This window comes from Piliocolobus tephrosceles, chromosome 20, assembly GCF_002776525.5.
Source record: "Piliocolobus tephrosceles isolate RC106 chromosome 20, ASM277652v3, whole genome shotgun sequence".
NCBI lineage: Eukaryota > Metazoa > Chordata > Mammalia > Primates > Cercopithecidae > Piliocolobus > Piliocolobus tephrosceles.
The window spans coordinates 26898576-26910591 of record NC_045453.1 but is presented as its reverse complement, the minus strand read 5'-3'; the positions used below and the strand labels follow the sequence as shown (position 1 = coordinate 26910591).

The window sequence follows — 12016 nt, the reverse complement described above, 5'->3', positions numbered from 1 at the left end:
TGACCCATTCTTTTACTTAAATCTCTGATATTAATAGGTATGTAAAAAATATGTGAAATATGTATGTTTAAATATAATATGTAACATATATTTAAATAAAATATATACATATGTATTTTGAAGTCTGTGACAAAGCTTTAGTTGTGAAATAAGCAAGGATGCAGGACTGTACATCTTTTTGTTGTGTTTTCCCCATCATTAGACAGCAATTAAAATCAGACAGAAACAACATGACACAACTGTTAAATTTTCTTATGTGAAAATTGCAACAACAAGTATTCTAAATAATATAGAAACAGAAAAGATTGCTTAACTGATTTTAATGACACGAAGCTCCTAGACTTGATATAATCGTTATGCAAAATACATAGGTGAATACTGTCTTCTTTTAAAAATATAAAATAAATAAGCAGACATGTGAAAATAGGCAAGTTTCCATTAAATAAATGAAAATTAAAAAAAAAAAAAGTTTTGCGTTCCATGTCATTTGAAGAAGGAAAATTATCATTTTAAACAATATTCAAGTTTATTAAACAAATAAAAAAAATTATAAAATGTTTAACTTTCATCAGCTTCAAGGTTTATGTTGCTCCCAAATTTTGCATACAACTGAACTTTCAAATCTGCTAACACCCGCTGAATTGATTCCACTCTGGATTCTAAGGCATCAATTTCTTCTTGCAAATTTTTCTGGAAAAAAAATAATTTAAATTAATTCTATTCAATTGGATAATTTCTGAGCATCTGTGTCTGAAATAATATTTGGGAAGAATTTTAGGTCAAGAACCTTCTAAACTTGGACAGGCAGCTAAGTAACATTGACAATTAGGTCTAAATGTCTGAATGTGGGCATTTTTAATTCATGGTCCATACTTGCTTATCACAGAATAAATCAAGCTTGTTTTCTCAGTTTCTGCTGATCCAAAAAATAGTAAAAAATTAATTTCTAAATTATTTTCTAATAAAGAAGCAAATACAAAGACTTCTATAAACAGTTTTATCCTGGGCCTGCTGGCTTCTAACCCAGCTTTTTCCAACAACAAAAATAACTATGAGACTACAGGAAATGATAGAAACTCACACCACCAACCACCAATAATTAAGAATAACAACTTATGATCCAAATCTGGCAGAAATTTTCACTGACTTTGAGACCTCTGGGGCTACACTTTGGAAAAGAGTAGTAAAAAGTGCCTCATTTGTAAGACAGAGCAGCTTTGCCCAGTGAAAAGTCAGATATTTTTCTAAGTATTTGAGGTGATAGACATGTTAACTATCTTGATTTAATTATTCACATTGTATTAATAAATTATAACATCACGTTTTACCCCATAAATTTATACAATTATAAATTGTCAATTGTAATTAAAAATACAATTCCAAAGGACAATTCTCTCTACCTACCTATCTATAGATACTTAGCCTCCTCAATTCTAAAACCAGTTTTGTAATGTTAATGCTTCCCTCATTAATAGATTAAATGTTAACATATATTCTTTGTTAAAAAAAAAAAAAAAAAGTCCTAAGTTTCTTCCTGGCTAGGATCAAAACAATTTTTTTCCCTAAACATGACAAAAAAATATGAAATCATACAAACCAAATACCCACTAACATTAGAAACAAAAGAATATCTAACACTGACAGTGCTGTTTTAGAAATCTAGCCAATGGTTCTCAAAGGGTGGCCCCTAGACCAGTATCAGGGACAAAATCACCTGGGAACTTGTCAGAAACACACACTCTGGGGCCCTACCTCAGCCCTCCTGAAAGAACTTCTTTGGGTTGGGCCCAGCAATCTGAATTTTTAACAAGCCTTGTGGGTGACTGTGATTTTTATGTGTGCTCAAAGTTTGAGAATCACTGTTACAAAACAAGAAATAGAAATAAGACATATGGCTGCTAGAAAGGGATAATTCTAAATTTCTATGCCGAGAAAACCTGGTTACTAAGTAAAATAAGACACTAGAAAGTTATTTTAATATCACAAGTCCAATCATCTCTCTCTTTTCCAAAATTCTCTGAAGGCTCCTCTTTGCTCTGGGACGGGAGTGGGCAAACTATAGCCCACAGGCCAAAGCTAGCCTGAAGCTTGTTTCTGTCAAGTTTTATTGGAACACAGCCATGCAGATTGACTCATCTTGCTTTCATACCAATCACGGCAGAGGCCATGCAGCCCACAAAACCTAATATATATACTTCTGGCCCTTCACAGGTTTGCTGACCCCTGCTAAGACAAAGTACAATTTCTTCAACTCAACTGACTGGAGTTCTCCAAGATGTAGCCACAATTTCACGTGCTCCCAAATCTCCGGCAAATACACTTTCTTGCAGGTCTATGTTTGCACCACCGTCATCCTATGGCCGTTTATACATGCTGCTTCTCACGACTAGAACACCCTCCGCCCCTTTCTGGCTAATAGCCACATATTCCTCGGCTGCTGACTGAGCACTTTCCCTGGCAGCCCTTCCCTGACCCTTGATATCCAGACTAGTACAGATTCCTCTTCCTATGTTCTTAAAGCCACGTCTGTCCTCGTACCACTTTCTACTCATTATCAGTTTTGTTTACTTTTCTTTCTTTCCATCTAGACTATATGCTCCATGCAGGCAAGGGCTAGGCAGGTTTTGTTGTCCCCAATTATCCCGAGTACATGGCAGAACCTGATACAGAGTAAGCACTCAATTTATTCATTCTAGAATTCTAGAATGAATGAAGGAGTAAAAAAATAAAGGTTCAGCCGGGTGAGGTGGCTCACGCCTGTAATCCCAGCACTTTGGGAGGCCGAGGCGGGTGGATCACAAGGTCAGTCTGCCCAACATGGTGAAACCCTGTCTCTACTAAAAGTACAAAAATTAGCTGGGCGTAGTGGCGGGCACCTGTAATCCCAGCTACTCGGGAGGCTGAGGCAGGAGAATCGTTTGAACCCAGGAGGCAGACGTTGCAGTGAGCCGAGATTGCGCCATTGCACTCTAGCCTGGGCGACAGGGCAAGACTCCATCTCAAAAACTAAATAAATAAATAAATCAAGGTTCAGTATCTATCTGTGCATGGGGCAGGGATTCACAATAGCCACAAAAAACATAAACTATCTGGGAATACTTCCAAATATTTTTTAAATGGTTAAACAAATAAAAAGAACAAAAATCACAAAATTTGACCAAGAAGAAAAGATTTAAACGTAAGGGAGACATACAACATGTCTGCATGGAAAGACCCAGGAGTAAATGATAGTTCTTCCCCAGATTTACTAAATGTGGGTTTCATTCATACGAAGTTTTGCTTTTTATGACATTTGAAGAAGAGAGACTATCATTTTCAGCAATCAGGTTAATTAGCAAAAGCATTAGGAAAGGTTTAATTGCCGTCAGCTTCTCGTAGACAAACAATGTGACTGTCCCTCCCATATAGTTAGAAGGCATGTGAACTGAAAATTTCATACCATGTATCAAATGTCTCAGATACTATCAAAGAACTCGTATGCTGACCCAGTAATTATACTTCTCTATTTCCTCAAAACAATTTTCTAAATGTGAACAAAGATTTATGTAGAAGAATGCTCACAGTAACATTACTACAGCAAAATACTGGAAACAAATTAATGCTAACAATAAGACCCGTGACCCCAGTTGATAACTATCAACATATTAAACAGTCATCAAAAACGATGTTTTGAAAAGGCCTGTGTGCCTGGCTCAGAGCAGGCTCCCAATGAGTATCTGCTGGACAAACAAACATTCAACGAAACCAGCAAAAATGCTCCTCCTGGAACATTAACTGTCAAAACTGGGAAGCAAACTACACGGAGAGAAGCAGAGAGAACATAAAAGAAATACAGGAAAATGTTCACTATGAATGTGGGTATACCTCTGGGCAGAGTTACAGGGGATTTTTCTTTTCTGCTTCAATATATGCTATACCTTCTAAACACTTAGTTTTGAGCAAGGTTCTGGAGTCAGAAGACCACTGTCTATGTGTCACTTTGAATAAATCCCATAACCTCTCTAAGCCTCTATTCTTTGTCCCTAAATTGGGATAACAAGTCATTGTTAGGATTCAATAAGATCCTGCTGGCAAAGCACTCAGAGCATGTCTGGGATTTAACAAGGCAGGAAGTATTAGCTATTGCTAGCATCCACTACTTCCCTACATCTACAATTACATGTTCTTTATAATGATATAAATTCTAATTTCAGAATTAACATTGAACATACCTTTGCTTCTTCTAACATTTCTTGTGTTTCTTCTTGAGAATGGCTAATGAAGACATCACCGATTTGATAAGGTATCATTAAGCAGTCATCATCTGCAAGCATGATGTCATCACAAGCGTCTTCTAGGTTTTGGAGTTGTTTCTATAAACGCAAAATGGCAAAGAAAATGTATCCAAAGTTCTCTGATAGAGGCTAAAGGCCAATTGTAATTTGGGGACAGCAATTCTCTGAGGTACCCTCTCACAAAGCTATTATTACCACATTAGAATAAGACTTTAATTGGTAACGTTTTAGAGCACATTTCACAAGCGAGCACCTAGAGCTATCTAACACATTGTCCTCTGGGTATTTTCAGATTGCTATAAGCACCCTGTGGTGGACAGCAGGCACCCATGGTCACTCAGAATGTCTTCTATTTTAACAATTTTCAACTTTGTGAATTCTGCCCTCCTACAAAAACAAAACCAAAAAACCAACCTACATTTCTCAGCCTTGCTTGCTGATAGGGTGCAAGTAAATCATGCTGGTAATGAATGCTCTGCCAGCATGCATAAGTGACAATAACTTCAATTCCACCAATTGAATGCACTTGAGCCGTATTTCAACTCAAGGGAGACGGCTGGACACGGGCCCCGATTCACAGGGGTAGGTGGCACTGGCGGCAGCAGTTTGGTGTTCCTAGGTCTGCAAGGGCGGCTTCCTCATTGGGAAGACAGCTGACTCTGGGATCGGTGAAGGCAACAGCTGCTCCATCGCCAGCCAAGTTCTCCAAGACTTGTTCCTGGACCCTTGGTCTAGACTCAAATTCCTCAACAATTCTGTAAGTTACCGCATATCCCTTTAAAAAAAAACGACTTTCTGCTTAACTAGAGTGGATGGCGTTTTTCATCTGCAACAAAGAGCCCAGAGAAATACATATTCACTTGTTAACTGAGTTCAGTTTTAGTAGCTATAGTACAAAAAAATTTTATTCTTCTAATAATTATTTTCAATACCTTTTTTACTTCTATTTCTTCCTTCAGCTCTGTGATTCTACTTGTATTCCGTGCAAATTTGTTTATCTTTTGTTGATCTTCGAAAGTAACATTCACATCTTCTGCAGCCTGAAAAAAGTGTTTAAGTTTTTGTAAAATTTTAATGGAGAAGGTATAAGTTAGCTTTTTACATTTCTCAGCAATAACTCAGTAAGCTACTTGCACTCATACAGTCAAGAATCACACGAAGTACAGAATTTAACAAATGCCTTATTCTTTGCTCCACTAGCTTAAGGTTTGTTCATAAATCTATAAACTTTTCTGATACTCTATAAAATAATTCCCAAGCTATAAAAATATTGCAAATACAAAGAACAATTAATAAGTCCCTTTAAAAGGAAAGAAAAAAGCCAACTTTTGGCCCAGAGCAGAATTTCTCAAGTTGGAGCATTCTTTCATTAAGATGACCCAGGGAACAAAAAGTTACGTGGTCAAATACATTGCTAAATGTCTCATAGTGTTTTTTGCCTTAGAGCTAAAACTTGCATGAGCTTACTGGCTAAGAGGTCACTGGCTATATTCCATTCATAGCAAAAATTATGTCTATACTGTAGGATCTGTTTAAATGTCTTACTAAGGTCTACTTCACTAAAAAATGAAGAAAATTCAATGTTTAGGATTTAAAAATTAATATTTAATGTGATTACATTTACAAATTTGCAAATAGAGAGTATTTGGATAACATAAAGTACCCATTAAATAATTTAAAAAAATAGCTAACACTGATTGAATTTACTATGTGCCAAAACTTCCTAAGTACTTTATTATCTCTGCTAATCCTCCAATCCATCTTATTAAGGAGGATCACCAGTACTGTTTTACAGATTGAGAAACTGAGGTACACTTTATATAATGTGCCCAAAGCCACACAGCCAGTAGGTGGTGGAGCTTGATTTCAACCCAGGGAGACTGGCTCCAGAGGTCGGACAGGTCCACGCGTTCTCGGAAACTGAATGCGAACATGCATCTGTGTGAATGTGCACGTGTGTGTGTGTGTGTACACAGGCTTAGGAACATTTGGAAGAGGCAGCAGGATGTCTGCTTTCATCAGATTTTCAAGGAGATACCATATATTTTTTTAAAAATAAAGCTAAAAAATAAAACCAGACTCTCCTTAGGGTTTCCCTTCCATTTATAAAATGAAAACCAGAGCACCTGATTCTAGTTTAAAGGAGGAAAGATACTTGTGTGTGTATAAAAATAGTTCATACTGAAGAACTACTTTTGGTTCTTTCACAATAACAGTAATGAGCTCACAACATCCACACTCCATCCCTGACCTGGTCTCTCGTGACCATCGACTTAAAGTATGCGACCTTTTATTTCTCAGAGGTTGAAAGGCTGTGTCAAGCAATACAGAGCTCAGTGGTCAGAATATAACACATCCCTCCCCTTTGTCAGGCTCTCACTCCACCTCAACAATCCAGAAGATAGCCAGAAAAAATTCTTTACATTACACTCTGTCTAGCTTTGAGTGTTCAACCATATGCATAATTTTGATGAATATGGAAGTTGGGGAACACTGAGCTACACTCAAGAAACCAAAGTCTATATCTTGGCACACAAGTCATTTTGCCTAAGTGAGAACTGTCAATTCCCTATGCAAATAGATAGCAAAGAATTCTGAAGAGTTCCTGTTTGCCTGAAGAGTGTATGCCATTTTGTTTAAGTACTGAACCCCTGAAGACCTTAGCAGGTATTTAGAGATGCATTTGTCATAGTGAGGGCTCAACAGAGCCATTCACATGAACAGATCCAGTGCAGGACTGCCTGGCACATAACTGAGACTAATACATGGTTTCTGAATCTGAACCTAAATCATGCTTGATCAAACTCATAAACACATAGTTTCCAAAATGTAGTAGAGAGAATTTGGCTATCTGCTTTCTGTCTTTCCAAAGCAGGTATTTCCTGTTGTAGCCCCACCAAACCACAGCCATCAGCACAGACGTGGCCCCTGGTATCCAGATCCTTCTGGTCGTTTTCCCACTGGGGTTAAGGGCTAAAGTTGATGTGTGAGTCAAATACACTGCATGCCGCCCATGGAGTGCTGTTTACAGCAGAAGGTAAGATGTCAGTGCCTTTGATGGCTAACAGAGGCTTCTGTTTTATCCACTAAAACAGAAGGATACTAAAACAGAAGGACAGGATATTCTCACTGTCCTAGAATATTCCTACATTTCTTGAAGCTGCATTTTGGCAAGAAGTGGGTAATTTTTTTTTTTTTTTTTTTTTTTTTTTGAGACAGAGTCTTACTCTGTCGCCCAGGCTGAAGTGCAGAAGCATGATCTTGGCTCACTGCAACCTCCACTTCCTGGGTTCAAGCCATTCCCCTGCCTCAGTCTCCCGAGTAGCTGAGATTACATACACGTGCCACCAGGCCCAGCTAATTTTTGTATTTTTAGTAGAGAAGGGGTTTCACCATGTTGGCCAGGCTGGTCTTCAACTCCTAACCTCAGGTGATCTGCCAGGTTCCGCCTCCCAAAGTGCTGGGATTACAGGCGTGAGCCACCACGCCCAGCCAGAAGTGGGTAATTCTTAACTGGAGGAGGGTCAACGGACATTGACAGGTCAATTTAACCCGAGACTGTATGCAAAATGGCAGGTATAGTATGTGCATTCTTCTGGAAGGTCTTCATATCCTATAGTATCTGAGGCAGCACACAGAGTAGTGGAAAGAGTCAGGCTGGAATCCAATCCAAGCAAACAGGAATCTTGGGCAAATTACCCAATTCTTTGGAACTACCTCAGGTTTCTCACCTGTAAAAAGAAGCTAGTTCCTACCTTATAGGGTTGATAAAATGAACATGTGGGAGAAAGCCTGATGATGGAGTTAGTCAAATGATAGCTAAGCATTTTATATCCTGAATATTGCTTATCAAAAATCATTACAAAGAACAGATCCAGATCTAGAAGGAAATTCTGCTAGGCCAAAGAGAAATATGCCTGCTCGAGATCCAAGGTAAAAATTAAAATTCCCCGGGCTCTTTTCTTGAGAACTAGTATCTTACGGGATTAGAGGAGGAAACAGAACCATACTCAGTTATGCCCCACACCAAGTCTAGGTATTACTCAGAGTCTGCACTGACAGCTGGGTCCCTGGAAATAAATTCTGGCCAATTTCAGTCTTTTATTTTTACTTTTAAAAATATACCTACCAAGTCTGTATGATGTAAACTTTTGCTTTGTATTTGTACTCAACTTTTTTTTGGTTTTTGTTTTTGAGATGAGTCTCGCTCTATCGCCAGGCTGGAGTGCAGTGGCGTGATCTTGGCTCACTGCGACCTCCACCTCCTGGGTTCCAGTGATTCTCGTGCCTCAGCCTCCTGAGTAGCTGGGACTACAGGCGCACGCCACCATGCCCAGCTAATTTTTAATATATTCAACTTTCATTCATGCAGTAGTTTATTTAACAATTACTGTTTCCTATATGCCATGACAAGAGAGCCACTGTCCCATCTGGCAAGCATACATCCTGGTGGAGGAAGAGAAAAAAACAAGATGAACGAGATAATGTTCGATGGTGACAAACGTGATGATGAAAATAAAATAGCTTAGAAGTAGAAAGTTTTGGGGGCCTGGGGAGTGAAGGAGGCTTCTTTAGATAAAGGTCAAAGGTAGCCTCTCTGAGGAAAGGACATTTGTATGTAGGATAATCAACAGAAATCAAAGTGCAGATCTCCTTATAGTCAAGAACTGGATCTTAGAAGGCAGAACTTTAGAGATGAGAGTACTGAATCATCTCATCTAAACATTCTCCCCAGCAAAATCATGATCAGTTGAGAGATAACGATGTGTTACAAATGTAAAGTACTCCAGATTGTACATGATTTGCTTTTCATTAAACTCAAAGGGCTATCTCTCTATGTTTCATTCTCACTCACTGGCATACACGTATGTTTTCTCCCAGTGAGGGCAAAGGGGAAAAGCGTACATGTAAGATAATCTATCGGGAATTGTTCATAACACTGGAAACACCTACAGGAGGACATTACATCTATCATGTGACTCTTAAAGGCTTCAAAGTTAACGAAGATCTTTTACATTTTGGCCACCACCTACCCTTCTATAAGTTCTTTTCCCATCATGCCTCAAACTCTCTGCCCCTGATTATCTGCCCTCGGGCCTTCCTTGTATTAAATGTACTCAGAGTCTCTGCAGATACTCCTCTCTGGCATGCTTCATTCCCTATTCAATTCTCCCTTCCTTTCCTTACATAATCTCACAGATCTCAATTTAAATGGCACTTTCCCAGGAAAGCCTTCTTTGATCTCAAAACAGACCTCATTTTGGTCCTCATTTCATAAGTACTTTTCCTTCACAGTTCTCATCAGAGAAACTAGTTTTCTGTGTGACTACGTGAGTAATGCCTGCCTCTGTCCTGGAACATACGTTCTTTGGGGCTATGAGAACAAGGGGAGAAGAACCTCCTCACTGGTCACCGCAGTTGTCTCCACTTGAAACTGAGACTATGCCATATTACATGCCCCCCAAAATTTACTGAATCAATGAAAGGGAAACAAAAACGTTGGTAATTAGAAATTTTGCAATCAAAATCCAAGGTTCAAATCATTCTTCTGCCATTTCCTCTTTGACCATTTACTTCACCTCTCTGCACTTCAGTTTCCATACCTATAAAACGGAGTGAACCACAACTAGTATCTTCCAAGGAATTAAAGGCCATACCTAACACCAGAGGGCCCAATTTCACAAGCTAGAGGTGAAGTGAATCTCACCAAGTTTCATACTTTTTTGAATCACCATGGCCCTGGACCCTACTCTGGGACTCAGTAAGAATTTTTGGATAACCCTACAGTAGGGTGAGCAACACATCTTGAGTTGGCTGGGGCTTTCCCAGTTTTGGCAGTCCCTCAATTTCATATAAAAGGGGGCAATGGGTCACCCTACACCAGGCACAGATGGCATAGACTATGTGGTACTGGATGGGGTAAAGCAAAGGAAGTTCTAATGTGGTCTTAAAAGCGGAATGAACGTAAATCCCTCCAGCCAAGAGATTCTCATCGAAGACCCCCTATAGCAGTTTAAAACACTGACTCCGGAGTCAGAATGCCTGTGTTTAAATGCTAGCTTTGCCTCCGTGCCTGTTTTCTCATTTGTTAAATAAGGATAAAAACAGTATCTCCCCTAAAGAACGTAAGATAAATACACGCAAAAAAAAAAAAAAAAAAAAAAAAGTACAGTTATACCTAGCACACTGTAAAGCTCCCCAAATTGTCAGTCGTTATTTCCTTCCCACTTTTCTTTTTCTTCTGTCTAGCTATCTTTACGCATTTGGGAAGACACGGGATTATAAACCCGACATGGAAATTTAGCCTGCTTAGTGGTTACATAGGTGTGCTTTGAGAAAAACCAAACCAAACCTGAGTTCGAACTCCAGCTCAGCTTCTTACTAGCTGAGTCACTTTGGGGCCCCTAACTGCTCTGTGTCTAAGTTTCTCTACCTTCAAAGTGGGGAAGAACCCGTTGCACTTGCTGAGTTGAGGGAAGGAAAACAGATAAAGGGCCGGCTGCTGATAAATACTGGTTTTAGCCTGGAGGACTCGGGGGCATAGAGCGTGGACATGGGCAGCTCCGGGTTGGACACGGGGGCTCTGGGGCCTGATAATCCGGGGATGCAGGAACCTGCTGTCCCCCTTATGAGCTGCGTAACCTGAGGCAGGTGACTTCCCATCTCTGGGCCTCAGTTTCCTCGCCCGTAACCACGGTCCCAGCAGCAGCTACCCATAACCAATGAGGCTAATGCGATCATGCCGGTGCAACGCCCGAGTCAAGGCCAACCACACTCAACGAGACCTTTGACTTCCCACACCTTAGGGAAGAGGCTGGGGCTGCAGGTTCCTCAGACTCCCCGGGCGCACCCTCGGCATCGCGGGAGGCGGCCCAGGGCCCTCCGAGGCTCCCGGCCCCAGCCCCGGCGCCCCGCCTCGGCTGGCCAGGTGCCTAGGAAAACGCTCAGGGCGCCAGGCGCGGGCAGGCCTTGCCGCGGGGCCGCTCTCAGGACCTCGGTCTCGGCCTCGGGTCCCACGCTGGGCTTCGGAGCTGCGCATCCCCACCATCCCGCGTCCCGACCCCCGCGGCCGAGATTCGGCGCCACCAGAGCCCCGAAAGCCCCACTCACCGCCTTCTTCATGGTGGCCGCCATCTTGGGACTGGACTACGGCACGCGGCGGGGAGGGCCGCAATGGCGCGCTTCGTCCCCGAGCGTTCTCTCGCTCCCAGTCGGCGCAGAACTCCCCGCAAAAATACAACGCTGTCTCCACATTCCCTCCTCTTGGACTTTTGACTAGTGATTCCAAACGGCTGGGACGTAGGGAGGAAATGTGACCTGGAAAGACTTGGTACATGCCAATTAAAGGGACAGGCAACGCCCCGTGGGCCGACATAAACACGGGGGTGTGGCGAACCGCTCCGGCAGCGGGCGGTAGGGTGCGCGTCCCAGGCTCAGCGCGGCGGGGCCCGGCTGGGGCAGGATCAAAGGGGATGCTGGGGCAATTTTTCTCCATCCGTCCCACAGACTTGCATTGAGAAAGCTGACCTACCTGTAAAAGAGCTAGGAACGAATGGCCTTGGCAAATAGGGTTTGAGACTTACGTGCCATGATAATTCAGGTGGTGTAAAGGAGGAGGCGCTCCTATCTTTTAATGTAATTTTTTTAAAAAATTTAGATTCAGGGGGTATGTGTGCAAGTTTATTACACGGATATATTGCATAGTGCTAAGGTTTGGGTTTCTAATGATCCCGTTGCTCAAG

General features: G+C 41.2%; 1 protein-coding gene across 1 annotated transcript; it reads right to left on the bottom strand.

Annotated features, from left to right (window-relative positions):
* Positions 1 to 501: 501 nt before the first annotated feature.
* On the bottom strand, positions 502 to 11663 carry PFDN4 (prefoldin subunit 4). Its single transcript, XM_023184182.2, has 4 exons — positions 11385 to 11663; positions 5207 to 5314; positions 4212 to 4352; positions 502 to 690 (listed from the first exon to the last, which is right to left on the bottom strand). The coding sequence occupies exons 1-4, from the start codon at positions 11406 to 11408 to the stop codon at positions 559 to 561; spliced, it is 405 nt and encodes a 134-aa protein (XP_023039950.1). The 5' UTR covers positions 11409 to 11663; the 3' UTR covers positions 502 to 558.
* Between the last annotated feature and the right edge of the window lie 353 nt (positions 11664 to 12016).